Below are 19577 nucleotides of genomic sequence, written 5' to 3' on the forward strand. Positions count from 1 at the left end.
GTTCTTTGCTGCTAACAGTAAAGTTTCTGTGGCGGTGCTATTTTTAGAGTAGGCCTATCATGTCACAGCTATTGTAGTGATGATGACAAACAAGTCACGGCATGGGTGTCTGACAACAGACCATTCCTCTGATAGTGGAAAATCTGTAAATCCCATGTGTGTAAATCATATGTAGCCTACGGTCAGGGAGATTTGAGCCTGGGTTCTAGATGCAGACAAACCTGAGAAACTGGGAATATCTGTAAACATTAGGCCTATTCTTGTACACCAGACAGATGGACAGTGAGACAAAACTAAAACTTGAATGGCAGTCCTTTTTCAATGTAATATTTCCTATGATTTAAAACATGAATGTAAGTGATATTAGCATTGGCTCGCGAAACTACCGCTAACCTTCATACTGGGAACAGAGACATCAAAATGGTATCCACAAGTTAATCTGCCTCTGGGGAAGTAGACAAAGTGCCTCCATTGCAAAAAAATACCGAAGTATCCCTTTAATAAACCGTTTTTGGTTGTACAGGCCCTTGCTCCTTGGTATGGTCTACTTAGTTGCTCTGATCCCAATTAGTCGATTGTTTGGTCATTAGGCTGTTGGTAGACTAAGATTGTTTTAGTCGAGCAGAAACGAATACAATTATTTATATACATACACTACCGTTCAAAAGTTTGGGTCACTTAGAAATGTCCTTGTTTTTGAAAGAAAAGCACTTTTTGTCCATTTAAAATAACATCATATTGATCAGAAATACAGTGTAGACATTTAATGTTGTAAATGACTATTGTAGCTGGAAACTGCAGATTTTTTTTAAAAAATGGAATATCTACATAGGCATACAGAGCCCCATTAACAGCAACCATCACTCCTGTGTTCCAATAGCACGTTGTTAGCTAATCCAAGTTTATCATTTTAAAAGGCTAATTGATCATTAGAAAACCCTTTTGCAATTATGTTAGCATGGCTGAAAACTGTTCTGATTAAAGAAGCAATAAAAGTGGCCTTCTTTAGACTAGTTGGGTATCTGGAGAATCAGCATTTGTGGGTTCAATTACAGGCTCGAAATGGTCAGAAACAAAGCACTTTCTTCTGAAACTCATCAGTCTATTCTTGTTCTGAGAAATGAAGGCTATTCCATGTGAGAAATTGCCAAGAAACTGAAGATCTCGTACAACGCTGTGTACTACTCCCTTCACAGAACAGCGCAAACTGTCTCTAACCAGAATAGAAAGAGGACTGGGAGGCCCCGGTGCACAACTGAGCAAGAGGACAAGTACATCAGTGTCTAGTTTGAGAAACAGACACCTCACAAGTCCTCAACTGGCAGCTTCATTAAATAGTACCCGCAAAACACCAGTCTCAAAGTGAAGAGGCGACTCCGGGATGCTGGCCTTCCGGGATGCTGTCACTTCCTTGACAGCAGCTCTGCATTGCTCTGCAAAGCCCAAGAAGTATGAATGCCCTGACTTCTGCTGAGGCTGTATCACCTTAATAAAACATTTATTGTGTTTTAACACCAACAATTTCAACCTAGACTTTTATTCAACAATATTTTCTACAGTAAGATGTATAGTAGGCCTGATCATTTTTCATCTGTTCTGTTACTTAGGGTTGCTTTATCAAAAACTGAGTGTGTGTGTGTGTTATACATCTGTGTGATGTTATCAATAATTTTGTTCCAGTTCAGAATTACAATTATTTATTGTATTTTAACAGCAACAGTTCAAACTTAGACAGATATGTAAGAGTTTTTTTTAAAGGGGAAAAATAAACATCAATAGCTATTTTAAATGGGTATTGTCATTTGGTTTTGTGTATATTGCATTTGTTTTAGGCATAAGGGCAATGAAATGTACCGATATTTACGTATAGTTGCATATTTTCATATGCTTGGGTCCCAGGAAATCACAGTATTTCTCATTTGGGTCCCAGGCTGAAAAAGAACCCTGGCTCTACTGTATGGTTTGTTTACTGACTGTTGCTATGGGTGTTGCTATGGCTGTTTCTGTGGATGTTTTTGTTTATACCACCACATGTGGCTTTCTCGTAGGCTAATCATAGAGATGGGCTTCTTACGTGAAGTGAGGAGATTGTGTCTGCATCAGACTAATGCTCCAACCACAGCTTTAGTGCGCACTTGCAGGAAAATAAATGTCTCAACTCAACTTTACGCACACAATAGACTGATGTGGGTAAATCAAACACAGGCTAACTTTGAGCTCAGTGATAACCAGAAAGTAAAACATCCAAAGCTGGGTCGCTGCCCTCAATGTCGGCCCGGGCCATTTGTGAACATCCATACACCCTAATAAAATGTCTGTACCACAGTTTCCTTCAAGCAAGTAATCATGCAATTGGGCATGTCACAGTAATCTGCACTGATGGACTAAGCATTATCCTTTGTGAAGGCCTATGCTTTGCTGTAGAAAAGTGTTATTGTAATATTGCTCAAGCATTAAGTAGAGGTAAGGTTTTATAATTCCCTTAATTGTAGTGAAGCCTACATTGCTTCATTTAAATAGTTGAAGGCTTTTTCTAATCCACTAAATTAGAACCACCTTTTCAATAGCCTGCGTATGTGCTGTGATGCGAGTCACATTTCCACTCCTCAGCTGGTTAGTCCAAGACAAACAGCAGTTTGGAGTTCACACACTGTGGTCTGTGAGTCTTTGTTTAAAAACCAACCCATTTGTTAGCATTTTGAAATGCAGGCGTAATGCCGTTGTGGCAACTGTTTAGACCTTTGCGAGACTGCAATGCCCAAATGGGAAACCTCCACTATCTGGAATAGCTCAATGTCTTTCGTTTAGCCTATTATGAAACTATTTTCTTAATTGAAGACTTGATCCAATACAGGGTCGTTTGGCACAGGCACTTTTAGCGTGCATGTGGCTAACAGTTAGCATCACAGCTCTTGTTGCTTTCAGTCAGCTCTCTGCAACTAAGCTCTGCTGTGACATTCTTTTTTTCAGCTTTTGAGCTTTAATGTAAAACTGTCTCATTTTTTCTCCTTTGATCCCCAGGTGCTGGGTGGTAAGAGAACAGCAGGCAGTGCAGACAGTGCAGACGGCATGCTTAGGCGACTCCACCTGGCCCAGAATGAGTGTCAAAGATGGCGAAGGCCAAGCACCTAGCCAAGATGGACGGGCCTACAACCTGCAGGTCTACCCACGGCTCTCAGCGGACTGCCCATCTTGCTGCACTCTCAAGGTGCCCAAGGAGGCCACAGCCGCCTCCGTCATCCAAGACGCAGCCTTGGCCCTGGGCCTGGACCCCAAGCGGCTCTACGTGCTTGCCGAGGTGAAGGAGTGTGGCGGGGAGGAGTGGGTGCTGGAGTCCTGGGACCTCCCTGTCCAGAGGGTCCTGCTGTGGCCACGGAAGGCCCAGGAGCAGCACCTTCAGAGCGAAGGTTTCTACTTCCTCCTCCAGGAGAGGAACCGTGACGGCACCATCCACTACGTCCACCTCCCCGCTCTCTGCAAGGAGCAGGAGGCCCAGAAGCTAGCAGCCAGAGGCTTTCTCCCCCCACGCCATGATGACTTTGACGACCTGTGTAACCTCCCGGCACTCAATGAGAGCAGCATCCTGGATAATCTGCGCAACCGCTTCCACAAAAAAAAGATCTACACCTACGCCGGGTCTATCCTTATTGCCATCAACCCCTTCAAGTTCCTATCCATCTACAACCCCAAGTACGTCAAGATGTACGAGAACCACCAGCTGGGGAAACTGGAGCCGCACATCTTTGCCATTGCGGACGTGGCATACTACGCCATGCTAAGAAAGAGGGTAAACCAGTGCATTGTTATCTCTGGGGAGAGCGGCTCTGGGAAGACCCAGAGCACCAACTTCCTCATCCACTGTCTGACGGCCCTCAGCCAGAAGGGCTACGCCAGCGGGGTGGAGAGGACTATTCTAGGGGCTGGGCCTGTGCTGGAGGTAAGGCTATTTGTATTCATGTGAAATTAAGTTAGGGCTCCTACCTGAGGCTGTGGCAGTCATGAAATGCCAGCCAGTTATTTGCATGCCAACGACTACCGGTCGCGCGGTAATTGACCGTTAATGAACATAAACACGTTTAGCATCTCCAGGCCACCACACATACAAGCCGCTGATGCGTCCCTTTGGAACATCTACATTTAAGCGGTTCATGATCCATGATTTATTATAGGCAGATCTAAAGAAACATTATGATATGAAGAACAGAATATGAGTTGGCCTAGGCCAACTGTATGTTATCTGGCTATGCGCTATGCCATAGGCTGTAGGCTTGTTCATTTAGCAGACAAGATATGCTTAAGTCCCGTGCATTATTTTATATATGATTTTATAGTAGGAAGAATATACTGTAGGCCTAATTGAACTTAGCTGAATTAAATAGAAAGGATATTTTTCCCATTCCAGAGCGAGTGCGCATATGAAGTGGCTATGTTGAGCATAAAAGTAATCATTTCAATCAGGTCTTATAGAGTTATTTGGCAAATGTAGTTGTGAATGATACAAACCTTAGATTGTTTAGGAAATGAAAACATACAGTATATGGGCTCCATGGTGCGACTACAGGCTATTGATGATTTGAGAAAGTCGCAAAAAAAAAAATGTTGCGCTCTGTTCCTTGCCTTAGGCTGAACATGCTGTTTTCTCATCAAGTGATCGTATTTTCACCCATCAGACTATTCTCAATTTAATCTTGTCTTTACGAATATGTAAAATTAGTTTTGATTTAGAATTGCCCATCAAATGGGCAGGAACAGGGGCAGGTGGAAGAAGACATTGTCCGTATGCGCTTGAATAGCGAATGGAGGCCACTTTCCCGCTGGTTTGTTTTTCTGTCATGCGTGGTAGGCTACTCCGGTTATTTCACTCCATGCATCAACCACTGTTTAAGTAGCATGCAGCCTCTCGCTGCTCGACAGGTGATATTGCGCCATAGGCTCTCTAACCCTGTTCCTGCAGGTACCCAGTGCTTAATTTGAGAAACCAAGTGAAATCTGTTCGGTGACAATGATAGTAACATGTTATCACAAAGAAAAATATTTTATAAAACTGTTGACAGGCCCTCTCGCTGCACCCTCGATAAAGAATGAAGGCGAGAGAGGAGATGGAAATGCACAATGATGAGATATTCTGTAGCTAAAGGTAATGTCAGCCTATTCATTATGAAAATATACAAAAATGCTCTGTTACTAGGCCTATTCAAAATCAAATTCACTATAATTGTAGGCTAACTTTGTAAGCCGCCCTGCACAACCAACAGCATTGGCTAGGCCTATAGGTTCTCTCCCAGACTCGTGGATGGAAAGTTTGGATGGTATGAACAAGGTAACCAGTCCGTCCAGTATGCATAATACTGCAGTCCAGAGTATATGCTAGACCAATTATGTACCAATGTTTATTTAATGTTTACGGTAGACTATGTATAATGGCACAATCATTTTAATTCACATTTTTTCAGGCCTTAGGCTCATATATAGGCCTATGCATAAGCTCTAATATGTGTATGGGTGTTTTTGCTTGAATAAACACCTTAGAAAGCGCTGTCCATTTCGTTGTTAGGCTTTGAAACAACATACACAACGACCATGTTTTCCACTCAGTTTCAACCTGTTATTGAACTCCTTTCTTCAAATTGATCGATCCCACTGAGATGAGTTTTAAAAGCACGATACTGTTTTGATGGGTTTGATGTGATTTTTAGGACCTGATGGAGGGACAATGGAGCCCTGAGTCAGTGACCTGATGGTCGTTAGCAAGTCGGGTACTACCAACGCATGTCCGGAGTGCATAAGAGGATATTATCGTGACTCAACGGTCACGTGGAATTTTACTGCGGTCTCCGCAACAGCCCTACTCCAACCTCATATGAAACCTTTCCTAACAGGGTTAGGGTTTAATATTTTCCTGGTATTTTACAAACGTTCCATCCCTAGAATAAATCACTTATTTCCCACCAAAACTGGAAGTGTCATTCAAAAGCATTATAAAGTGCATAAATATGTCTGGAATTGATTAGAGCTTGGGTCAGCACGAAAATTCAAACCTGATGCTACCTGAGCCTGATGAGCCATATATTAAATACATTTTATGAGGCCTTCATTAACGACATTTATGAGCTCAAGCCCAAAAAAGCCCACATGATTGTGCCATTATTCAATTCATGTTATATACACTGCTCAAAAAAATAAAGGGAACACTAAAATAACACATCCTAGATCTGAATGAATGAAATAATCTTATTAAATACTTTTTTCTTTACATAGTTGAATGTGCTCACAACAAAATCACACAAAGATAATCAATGGAAATCCAATTTATCAACCCATGGAGGTCTGGATTTGGAGTCACACTCAAAATTAAAGTGGAAAACCACACTACAGGCTGATCCAACTTTGATGTAATGTCCTTAAAACAAGTCAAAATGAGGCTCAGTAGTGTGTGTGGCCTCCACGTGCCTGTATGACCTCGCTACAACGCATGGGCATGCTCCTGATGAGGTGGCGGATGGTCTCCTGAGGGATCTCCTCCCAGACCTGGACTAAAGCATCTGCCAACTCCTGGACAGTCTGTGGTGCAACGTGGCGTTGGTGGATGGAGCGAGACATGATGTCCCAGATGTGCTCAATTGGATTCAGGTCTGGGGAACGGGCAGGCCAGTCCATAGCATCAATGCCTTCCTCTTGCAGGAACTGCTGACACTCCAGCCACATGAGGTCTAGCATTGTCTTGCATTAGGAGGAACCCAGGGCCAACCGCACCAGCATATGGTCTCACAAGGGGTCTGAGGATCTCATCTCAGTACCTAATGGCAGTCAGGCTACCTCTGGCAAGCACATGGAGGGCTGTGCGGCCCCCCCAAAGAAATGCCACCCCACACCATGACTGACCCACCACCAAACCGTTCATGCTGGAGGATGTTGCAGGCAGCAGAACGTTCTCCATGGCGTCTCCAGACTGTCACGTCTGTCACGTGCTCAGTGTGAACCTGCTTTCATCTGTGAAGAGCACAGGGCGCCAGTGGCGAATTTGCCAATCTTGGTGTTCTCTGGCAAATGCCAAACGTCCTGCACGGTGTTGGGCTGTAAGCACAACCCCCACCTGTGGACGTCGGGCCCTCATACCACCCTCATGGAGTCTGTTTCTGACCGTTTGAGCAGACACATGCACATTTGTGGCCTGCTGGAGGTCATTTTGGAGGGCTCTGGCAATGCTCCTCCTGCTCCTCCTTGCACAAAGGTGGAGGTAGCGGTCCTGCTGCTGGGTTGTTGCCCTCCTACAGCCTCCTCCACGTCTCCTGATGTACTGGCCTGTCTCCTGGTAGCGCCTCCATGCTCTGGACACTATGCTGACAGACACAGCAAACCTTCTTGCAACAGCTCGCATTGATGTGCCATCCTGGATGAGCTGCACTACCTGAGCCACTTGTGTGGGTTGTAGACTCCGTCTCATGCTACCACTAGAGTGAAAGCACCGCCAGCATTCAAAAGTGACCAAAACATCAGCCAGGAAGCATAGGAACTGAGAAGTGGTCTGTGGTTACCACCTGCTGAACCACTCCTTTATTGGGGGTGTCTTGCTTATTGCCTATAATTTCCACCTGTTGTCTATTCCATTTGCACTACAGCATGTGACATTTATTGTCAATCAGTGTTGCTTCCTAAGTGGACAGTTTGATTTCACAGAAGTGTGATTGACTTGGACTTACATTGTGTTGTTTGTGTTCCCTTTATTTTTTTGAGCAGTATATGATATAGGCTACTGCACATTACGCATGGCAGAGCTATAGCCTATGCTCTCTTGGGTAAATAAATGAAACTAGCTCCAGTTAGCTAATCTTTTTTGAGTGTGAACTGTATTACTGTATTGTATTATATGGACTGGAATTACGCACATCGTGCAAACCATGATAAAACCGAAGAGAACATGCGATTCTGGTGCAGCACATGCAGCCTACAAAGTTACAAGTATTGGCTAGCGAATTTGATTTACACGTTGAAATATAGCAGGGCCTATTTGTATATTTAGTAGGCTGACGCATATAAACCTTTCATAATATTTCCTCTAATGTTATTAGCCTACCTCCTCTTTCTCTCTCTGTTGCTTCATTCCTTCCTCGCGTTCAACAGTTAAATGAAATGTTTAGTTGTCCTTATCTTCATCATTCTAATGACATCCTTGAATAATATAGGACTAGAATTAGATTATCGGTTTTGGATGAGTTGATGGTGAAAGACTGCGAGAGAGCGCTCATGCATGCACTGATTTTAAAGCAATTATATTCAAGTGATGATGGAGTATTTTTAAAAAACAAGGTGACCCCGAAAGCCAAATGGAGATGGGTAAATTAGATGCACATTCAGTCTTTATATTTCTGTAGCATAGGCTGAGCTGCAGCAAATGTAGGCCTACCTGTCACAATGAAAAAAGTTACCTACATGCGTTGTGAATTGTGCTCCATACTGAGATGGGCTGTCTGTCCCCACCCTGAGCTTGATTTATCACGCAGAGGCCGTAGAGAAGTCAGATTTGGACATCGCATATAATGTAAATGTTCCATTTCACGCCATGCCGTTCATATTAATCATTTATTATGAACTGTTTTTTCAGTTAATTATCCCCGGAAAATTGAGTGGTTTTTGGGCGTAAATCCCGGTAACTCTCGGTAACCTGGTTTCCCCACCATTCAACCCTAAGCAGGATGTGTGTGGTTGCAATGGGGCTAAGGATGTTTGTGTGTGTCACCTTATGCCTGTCATGGGTGTCTGTAAACACTCATTCCCCGCTATTAGTACCACATTCTCACACAGTCGAGGTTAGCATAGAAGCACGGATTTAAACCGGATGTGAAATGGGAATGAGCCATCAGCAAAAAACACAAGGGAGATGATTCCTCTATATAGGTGACTAATGTTGTCTTGACAAACAAGATACATGAGTCTGCACTCTGTCCACATAAATACTATTGAAGTCCAGGAAGCATGAAGAGAGCATCAAACCTAGTTCTTCAACAGAAGAGGAATGGAAGTCACTTCTGTCTTTTGAGATGTGCCCCTAGTCAAATGTATTTTTAACTTGAACCAGGAGTTGGAGATCTCAGTTATAGTCATCAGGCATGTGACCAGAGGGGGTGAAAGATGATCTCCAAGCATGTAGAGACAGTTGTAAAAGCTGTTTTCTCCAAAAAGAAGAAATGAAAGAGAAGATGTGGAAGTATTAGCCAAGGCCTCAGTTTAACCCTTAGAAAGCTCCTTCTCAAACAACTCCACATTTACTAGATCCTGAACAAAGGTTGGCTGAAATGATATGGTGTTGATGCAAAACACGCTTTGAGCTCAATAACAAATTAAACTTTGCCTTTTCTGGAAGATAAACAGTTATCTGAATGTTTTTACAGAAAGTGATCCTGCTTTGTGATATTCCCCCTTTGTTCTATATCAGTGTCTCATGAGTAATGTCATGTGAGAATAGAGTGAAAATCAGGCCCTTGACCAGGAGTCAGTGTCTTATCTTGAACAGCTGTGCAAACTGAAGGAAACCTCATGGAAGTACTTTCTAGACACCAGATTTTGAATAACTCTGAAAAGCTCTAGAGCTCCCATGTGGTTCAATACATTGTTCCGTCTTCTATTTGTGGGCTGGAGCTAAACCTAACTGTCAAGTTGAAATGGATCATACACATTGTTGCAATATATTATATGTTGAACAGTTGCTACCGTTCATTACCCTTAATTGGAAAAACTCAAGTTCTAGGAACTAGCCAGCCATGGTAGTGAGAATCAATCAACACGTTTAGGCCTAGTACGATTCGAGTTGCAACAAGGGGATAACAATCCGCATACAGCAAAACTGTGTGAATCATTAGTGTTTTGTGTCAGGTGAGTTGCACTTCCTCCCTTCTTTGTGAGTAGAAGAGGCTATATGCCCCTGGCACCTGTCAGCTTCTGACTGATGACGGCTTGACTGATTCCCAGGCTTGTGCTGAACCACAGTTGTCTTTTGTATGGACTTGACATTAGAGGAACAAACACACCTATCTGTAGGCTTTCTCTCCCACATTTTGAAAGCTCAAGGTTGTTTCATACACAGTGGTCTTTTCCATCACAAATGGGATAGTACAATAGTTGTGATACACTCCACAGTGATGAGAGGCTATTTGAGCTGCTTTCTGAGTCCTGGTTGGCTTTCAGACTCATATGTTGTCAGTGACCTCTGGGCCCATGGTCATGTGACATATGAAGCACTTCCTGTTAGAGATGGTTGAGTCAGTCACTGAAGGAGGAAAGGCCCGCTCTGGGCCCCAGGCACCATGCCGCCTCTGAGTCAGCCTGGTAATTCCAACACAGAAATCTGCACAGGACACACACACCAGCAAGCAGAATTCCCAGCCCTGCAAAGAACACATGCATTCTCACACCAGTAACACACGCATTCTCATCCCCCAAACACAGAATGCAGAAAACTTACCTCAGCAGATTTGCCAAGTGTGTAACACAGATATCACACGCGCACACACACTTGAGCAGTATAAATCGACACTCGCCGTTTGTTGTTAATTTGGGTGTGGAGCTGGCTGCTTTAATTGGTGTTTGGAACAAATGAGCCCCAGCTCTAATCTGGCAGCAAATTCCTCTTACATTCTTCATTTATTTCCTCAGTAATGTGGCAAAAAAATTGGTAATAAACTACAAAAAGCCTCGAGGAATGCAGTTTATTGGAAGTAAATGCAGCATTGTAACTTACCTGTATACATTTCTCAGACCTCCTTGGATTCTAACGCAAAGTGTTCAATCTGGTTATTCACACTTGAATGACAGCATTTACCCCTAAATTTCAACTGGTCTGGTCCATTTCCTGAACTGCAGAGTGGGCAGAATAGAAGAGAATACCGTAGCTGGCATGCTATCCGTCAAAATGAGTCAAAATCCATGACCCTTTTACAAGAGAGACTAGTCTTTGTGCAGTGTTCAAAGGCAGCAGAAGGATTAATAGATGGTCCCTTGATGCATGTCTGTCTCAGGTCTTTGGTTGGAGAACTGAAGTGATTTTCCCCTCAGTCAGCAGAGTCTGCAGGCTGGTTGAGGCTGGTTCTCCCTCTGCTCCAGACTGCTCTGCTACTTCCTCAGGCCTGTTGTCTGATGGGCAGACTGAGAGACTGGCCTGTGAAACAACCGAGACCCACCCAGGCTCAGCCAGGACCAGCGGCTCCATCCTGACCGACCACACACACACAACCCCACAAGATGGCTGACATGAAATGGCATTTTACAGAAGAAGCTACAGAGGAAGCAATATCTTCTTAGAAGTTATCTGCTGCATTTCTTGTTCCTGTCTTGCGGTTTCCTCTTCCAACAAGTCCAGTTCCAACTGTTGTGACTTTACTTTCATTCATCTGATGACTGTTATTTATCGAATCAACTATGTTTAATTGTTACACAATCTTATGTTGTATTTTTTATATATATATTTTTTTAGTTTATTAATCATGTAACATTTAACTCATTAGGAATTTGGGGCACCACGAGAGCGGTTGTTTAAAGAGTTACCATCTCCCGAATTAACTATGAAGGTCCTTGACTGTTTATGGATGTGACAGGTAACTTATTAACTTCTTACGGGCAGGTGGGACGGTAGCGTCCCACCTGGCCAACATCCGGTAAAATTGCAGAGCGCAAAATTCAAATTACAGAAAGTAATATTTAACATTCATGAAAATATGTGTCATACATCAGAAAAAAGCTTAACTTCTTGTTAATCCAGCCACTGTGTCAGATTTCAAAAAGGCTTTACGGCGAAAGCACACCATGCGATTATCTGAGGACAGTGCCCAGCACACAAAAGCATAAAAAACAGTTTTCAACCAGGCAGATGCGCCACGAAAGTCAGAAATAGCGATAAACTAAATGTCTTACCTTTGAAGATCTTCTTCTGTTGGCACTCCAAAAGGTCCCAGCTACATCACAAATGGTCCTTTTGTTCGATAAAGTCCTTATTTATATCCCCAAAAACTCAGTTTAGCTGGCACGCTTCATTCAATTATCCATCGTTTTCCCTCCTTCAAAATGCATTCAAAATGAATCCCAAACGTTACCAATAAACTTCTCCAAACAAGTCAAACAACGTTTATAATCAAACCTCAGGTACCCTAATACGTAAATAAATGATAAAAATTAAGACGGAGAATCGGTATTGTCTTTACCGGAGATAAACAACAAGGTACGCACTCTCATCCACGCGCATGAAAACACAACAGCTAAAATGGGAGCCACTTAGAAAAACTACAAATTCTAACTCATTTTTCCAAAAACAAGCCTGAAACTCTTTCTAAAGAGTGTTGACATCTAGTGGAAGCCATAGGAACTGCAATCTGGGAGGTTTTCCCTTCATATTTAACATGAAAGCCATTGGAATCAGTGGTGGGCTGAATTATCTTTTTCTTTTCAGGATGGTTTGTGCTCGGGTTTTTGCCTGCTTTATCAGTTCTGTTATACTCAGACATTTTAACAGTTTTAGAAACTTTAGTGTTTTCTATCCAAATCAACCAATTATATGCATATCCTAGCTTCTGGGCCTGAGTAACAGGCAATTTACTTTGAGCATGCTTTTCATCCAGATGTCAAAATACTGGATATCAGATCAGCGATTACTTACCTCAAACTGTATTAAGATTTTTTCTTTAATGATATACTGCTTCTCCGAGACCAGGGACAATACCCCGTCATTCGCGTGAAGTAAAGACGGGGCGGAGATCGCGATTCCTTGTGAGAATTCGTTGGCAGGTGGGTAACCCACCTCTACCATCCGTTCTATTAGCCAACAAGCAATCACTGGAGAGTAAGCTTGGTTGATCTCCGTTCAAGACTATCCTACCAACGGGACATTTAAAAACCATAATATCTCATGTTTCACGGAGTCGTGGCTTAACGACAACACGGATAATATACAGTTCGCTGGGTTTTCCGTACATCGACAGGACAGCTATGTCTGGTAAGATGAAGGGTGGTGGTGTGTCTATTTGTCAGTAACAGCTGGTGCGCGATGTCTAATATTAAGGAATTCTGGAAGTATTGCTCGTCTGATGTAGAGTACCTCGTAATAAGCTGTAGACCACACTATGTGCCCCCCCCCAGCCCCTCTTTTTACGCTGCTGCTACTCTCTGTTTATCATATATGCGTAGTCACTTTAACTATACATTCATGTACATACTACCTCAATTGGCCCGACCAACCAGTGCTCCCGCACATTGGCTAACTGGGCTATCTGCATTGTGTCTTGCCACCCACCAACCCCTCTTTTACGCTACTGCTACTCTCTGTTGATCATATATGCATAGTCACTTTAACCATATCTACATGTACATACTACCTCAATCAGCCTGACTAACCGGTGTCTGTATGTAGCCTCGCTACTTTTATAGCCTCGCTACTGTTTTTCACTGTCTTTTTACTTCTTTACTTACCTATTGTTCACCTAATACCTTTTTTGCACTATTGGTTAGAGCCTGTAAGTAAGCATTTCACTGTAAGGTCTACCCCTGTTGTATTCGGAGCACGTGACAAATAAACTTTGATTTGATTTAGTGCGTACGGCCCAGTACATCACTGGGGCCAAGCTTCCTGCCATCCAGGACCTCTATACCAGGCGTGTCAGAAGAAGGCCCAAAAAATTTAGACTCCAGCCACCCTGGTCAAAGACTGTTCTCTCTGCTACTGCATGGCAAGCGGTACTGGAGCGCCAAGTCTAGGTCCAAAAGGCTCCTTAACAGCATCTACCCCCAAGCCATGAGACTGCTGAACAATTAATCAAATGGCCACCCGGAGTATTTACATTAACCCCCCCCCCTGCTTTTGTTTTTACACTGCTGCTATGTGAACAACAATACATAAATAAGTATACCAGAGAGTCTGTAATGTTTATTTGTAATTCCTTTATTACAGCAAAGACAAAAAACAGCTGCAGTCATTCATGAATGCAGTTTCCAAAATAGAATGGTTTATTTGTTTATGCTAATTATTCAAGGTTTGCTTTCTTTTATTTTAAAAACTAAAATTCTTGATTGCATTCAAATCATGAATGACTCCTATGCTATTTGATTACTTGAACAAACAAATGAATGATTGATACAGTAGCCTATAAAAGTATTTAAATATAGGCCTAAGTAAGTTACGGTATTAAACTAAACAGAATGCACTCTTAAGCCTACAGCTCGATGGTGGTTATACAAGGCTGCTATACTAAGCCTACTAATGATAATGACATTACTTTATTATTATAATGATGATTTATAATAGTAATAAGGGTTATTGTTATTATTATTTTTCTAACAATTTGGAACGTGTAAACAACACTAAATCAATTATAAAAAATACCAGAGATGCTGTTCTAATGAAAAAAAATGTGTAAAGCCTTGATTACAGCAAAACTTAAACTTGACTTGAAATTGAGCTCAGGTTCATCCTGTTTCTTTGGATCATCCTTTATCTTTCTACAACTTGTCTGGAGTCCACCTGTGGTAAATTGATTGGATATGATTTTGGAAAGGCACACACCTGTCTATATAAGGTCCCACAGTTGACAGTACATGTCAGAGCAAAATCAAGCCATTCAGTCGAAGGAATTGTCGGTAGAACTCCGAGACAGGATTGTGTCGAGGCACAGATCTGGGGAAGGGTACCAATAAATGTCTGTCGCATTGAAGGTCCCCAAGAACACAGTGGCCTCCATCATTCTTAAATGGAAGAAGTTTGGATCCACCAAGACCCTTCCTAGAGCTGGCCGGCCGGCCAAACTGGGCAATTGGTCAGGGAGATGTCCAGTAACCTGATGGTCACTCTGACAGAGTTCCTCTGTGGAGATGGGAGAACCTTCCAGAAGGACAACCATCTCTGCAGCACTCCACCAATCAGGCCTTTCATGGTAGAGTGGCCAGATGGAAGCCACTCCTCAGTAAACGGCACATGACAGCCTGTTTGGAGTTTGCCAAAAGGCACTTAAAGGAGATTCTTTAGTCTGATGAAACCAAGTTTGAACTGTTTGTCCTGAATGCCACGTGTCACGTCTGTGGGAAACCTGGCACAGTCCCTACGGTGAAGCATGGTGGTGGCAGAATTGTGCTGTGGGGATGTTTTTCAGCAGCAGGGACTGGGAGACTAGTCAGGCTTGAGGGAAAGATTAACGGAGCAAAGTACAGAGATCCTTGATGAAAACCTGCTCCTGAGTGCTCAGGACCGCAGACTGGGGCAAAGGTTCACCTTCCAACAGGACAGCGACCTTAAGCACACAGCCAAGACTACGCAGGAGTGGCTTCGGGACAAGTCTCTGAATGTCCTTGAGTGGCCCAACCAGAGCCCCGATCAAACATCTCTGGAGAGACCTGAAAATGCATAGCGACGCTCCCCATCCAACCTGACAGAGCTAGAGAGGATCTGCTGAGAAGAATGAGAAACTTCCCAAATACAGTTGTGCCAAGCTTGTTGTCATACCCAAGAAGACTCAGGGCTGTAGTCACTGCCAAAGTTGCTAAAACAAAGTCCTGAGTAAGTATTCAGGGTCTGAATATTTATGTAAATGTGATATTTCAGGGTTTTTTATTATATACATTTGCAAAAATTTCTAAACATGTTTTGCTTTGTCAATATTGATTATTGTGTGTAGATTGGTGAGGAAACAAACAATTAAATTCAATTTTAGTGTAAGGTTGTAACGTAACAAAATGTGGAAAAAGTCACAGGGTCTGAATACTTTCTGAATGCAGTGTATATGGAAGATTTATAAAGCCAGGCCCATTTAAAAGTCTATTGATAATAGACCTAATGAAATTGGGGCTGCCTCTCATCACTTTTAGACATTTAACCTCTTACATCTAGACGTTCCGCTAGCGGAACACCTGCTCCAATATCCAATGATAGCTGTGGCGCGAATTACAAATTCCTCAAAAATACAAAAACTTCAATTTTTCAAACATATGACTATTTCACAGCATTTTAAAGACAAGACTCTCCTTTATCTAACCACACTGTCCGATTTCAAAAAGGCTTTACAGCGAAAGCAAAACATTAGATTATGTCAGCAGAGTACCAAGCCAGAAATAATCAGACACCCATTTTTCAAGCTAGCATATAATGTCACAAAAACCCAGAAGACAGCTAAATGCAGCACTAACCTTTGATGATCTTCATCAGATGACACACCTAGGACATTATGTTATACAATACATGCATGTTTTGTTCAATCATGTTCATATTTATATAAAAAAACAGCTTTTTACATTAGCATGTGACGTTCAGAACTAGCATACCCCCCGCAAACTTCCGGAGGAATTTGCTAACAATTTACTAAATTACTCACGATAAACGTTCACAAAAAGCATAACAATTATTTTAAGAATTATAGATACAGAACTCCTCTATGCACTCTATGTCCGATTTTTAAAATAGCTTTTGGTGAAAGCACATTTTGCAATATTCTAAGTACATAGCCCGGCATCACAGGGCTAGCTATTTAGACACCCGGCAAGTTTAGCACTCACCAATATCAGATTTACTATTATAAAAGTTTGATTACCTTTTGTTGTCTTCGTCAGAATGCACTCCCAGGACTGCTACTTCCATAAAATGTTGGTTTGGTCCAAAATAATCCATCGTTATATCCAAATTGCGGCGTTTTGTTTGTGCGTTCCAGACACTATCTGAAAGGGTAAATAAGGGTCGTGCGCATGGCGCAATTCGTGACAAAAAAAATCTAAATATTCCATTACCGTACTTCGAAGCATGTCAACCGCTGTTTAACCTCTTGGGGCTATGTGGGACGCTAGCATGCCACCCGTGGTGCACCCTATCAACAGCAGGTGCATTTCAAGAGCGGCAAATTTGAAACCAAATAAATGTCAAAATTCAAATTTTTCAAACATACAACTATCTTACACCCTTTGAAAGATAAACATCTCCTTAATCTAACCACGTTGTCCGATTTCAAAAAGGTTTTACGGCGAAAGCATAAAGTTAGATTATGTTAGGAGAGTACATTGACAATAGCTGTGTGTAATGTTTTGTCAATTCAAAGACAGGCGTCACCAAAACCATAAAACCAGCTAAAATGATGCACTAACCTTTGACAATCTCCATCAGATGACACTCCTAGGACATTATGTTAGACAATGCATGCATTTTTTGTTCTATCAAGTTCATATTTATATCCAAAAACAGCGTTTTACTATGGCGTTGATGTTCAGGAAATCGTTTCCCTTCAATAACCGGCAGTCAAGTCAGCACCACAAATTAAATAATTAAAATTAGAAAACATTGGTAAAATATTATATTGTCATTTAAAGAATTATAGATTTACATCTCTTGAACGCATTCGACTTGCCAGATTTAAAAATAACCTTACTGGCAAATCACACTTTGCAATAATCTGAGCACTGCGCCCAGAAAAATACGCTTTGCGATACAGACAAACGGCCATGTTGGAGAGATCGAAAATACTATGTAAATAATCCATTACCTTTGATTCTCTTCATCAGATGTCACTTCCAGGAATCCCAGGTCCATAACGAATGTAGTTTTGTTCAAAAAAGCTCATCATTTATGTCCAAAAAGCTCCGTGTTGTTAGCACATGATCTAAGCCCGCCGGACTTCACTTCATGAACGAGGGGAAAAAATATATTTACGTTCGTTCAAACATGTCAAACGTTGTATAGCATAAATCATTAGTGCCTTTTTTAACCAGAACATGAATAATATTCAAGGTGGACGAATGCATTCTCTTTTAAAACGTATTGGAACGAGGGTACCCAACATGACCTCGCGCGCCAGAGTCTAATCGGCCATCACCGTTCCATGGCTCTTGTTCGGTCAGATCTCATAGTAGAAGACTCAAAACACTTTGTAAAGGCTGGTGACATCTAGTGGAAGCAATAGGAAGTGCCAAAACATTAATCAGCCCCTGTGTGTTTCAATGGCATAGGCTTAAAGGTAATTCAACACATCAGGTATCCACTTCCTGTCAGAAAATGTCTCAGGGTTTGGCCTGCCATATGAGTTCTGTTATACTCACAGACACCATTCAAACAGTTTTAGAAACTTTAGGGTGTTTTCTATCCAAAGCCAATAATTATATGCATATTCTAGTTACTGGGCAGGAGTAGTAACCAGATTAAATCGGGTACGTTTTTTTTCCAGCCGTGAAAATACTGCCCCCTAGCCATAACAGGTTAAGGCAAGGGCGGTTTTCTCATCTCTGAACTCCACTGCTGCCTCCACCGCATTGCTCTCAACATCAATATGCTGGTTAACTTTGCTATTATGCACATAGCAGCATGGTCTTGGAAAAGGCAGCAATTCAACTGATGCGATTCAGAACTGTGGACAGTGACCGCTATCCAATGCAGGAGGAAACACATTTGTTATAAGATAATATTTTTATTAGTGTTGCAACATTGTTCTTATGTAATATAACATATACAATTTCAGTAGCACTTGTCTTAGTGATGGACTGTCCCATCCACACGGCCTCCACAATGGATTAGTCCACTCAGACAGTACACTATAAATATTATATATTTTTGCTACTGCTCGACTAAAGAGATCTCGGTCGACTACATGGGGTCTGCCATAATTTCTTCACACTACTGGTTGTACAGGTTTCTTTGCAGTTTTCTGTCGTGGTTTGAAGGGCTGTTTTCAGCAGGTCCCTCTTACAAAAAAAGTCTGATACAGGAAGATATGTTTCACAACTGCTTTTCTTTGATTCAGGTGTCATGTTCTCAAACTGCAGGGCTAAGACTTGAACATTACAACGGTAGTAGAATGTTTCATCATTCTTTTGTCGCAGTAGTAAACTGAAGTTTTACTTTACTAAGACCCACAGGGTGATTATCAGTACATGCCATCTCTAGATTGTCAAGTCTTAACAGTATGCTGCCAAACATATTCAATACATAACATATACAAATTCCCGCTCAGCCCAGTCAAAACTGTTCGCTGCTCTGGCACCCCAATGGTGGAACAAGCTCCCTCACGACGCCAGGACAGCGGAGTCAATCACCACCTTCCGGAGACACCTGAAACCCCACCTCTTTAAGGAATACCTAGGATAGGATAAAGTAATCCTTCTAACCCCCCCCCCCCCCCCCTTAAAAGATTTAGATGCACTATTGTAAAGTGGTTGTTCCACTGGATATCATAAGGTGAATGCACCATTTTGTAAGTCGCTCTGGATAAGAGCGTCTGCTAAATGACTTAAATGTAAATGTAAATGTAAACACTGTTCTCATGGTACTCTAGTATTATTAGCTTAGGCTATCAGATCAACGCCATTATCTTTACTCTCTCTGTGCATGAATGTTGCACATTTAATTTTTACAATAGCCTAGTATGTGACATCTTTTTGGATAATACAAATCGGTTGGTTTATTGATTGATTGGCTAATGTGTGCCTACCCAGCAGAAAGATCAGAGTTGAGATGGATTTAAAGGGATACTTAGGGATTTTGGCAGTGAATTTCATTTATTTATTTATAATTTTTTTACCTTTTATTTAACTAGGCAAGTCAGTTAAGAACAAATTCTTATTTACAATGACGG

At 42.0% G+C, this 19577-nt stretch overlaps 1 protein-coding gene across 7 annotated transcripts in view; it reads left to right on the forward strand.

Moving 5' to 3' along the window:
- The window catches only part of LOC100380752 (unconventional myosin-IXb), a 117269-nt gene that overhangs the window by 27589 nt on the left and 70103 nt on the right, over positions 1-19577 (forward strand). For all 7 annotated transcript variants that reach the window (XM_014149215.3, XM_014149211.3, XM_014149212.3 and 4 more), the window contains exon 2: positions 3022-3937. In XM_014149215.3, the coding sequence (XP_014004690.1) occupies positions 3098-3937 (840 nt within the window). In that variant the 5' untranslated portion in view covers positions 3022-3097. The remainder of the gene's footprint in view (positions 1-3021; positions 3938-19577) is intronic.

Source organism: Salmo salar, chromosome 16 (genome assembly GCF_965601325.2).
Source record: "Salmo salar chromosome 16, fSalSal1, whole genome shotgun sequence".
In the NCBI taxonomy this organism is placed as follows: Eukaryota; Metazoa; Chordata; class Actinopteri; order Salmoniformes; family Salmonidae; genus Salmo; species Salmo salar.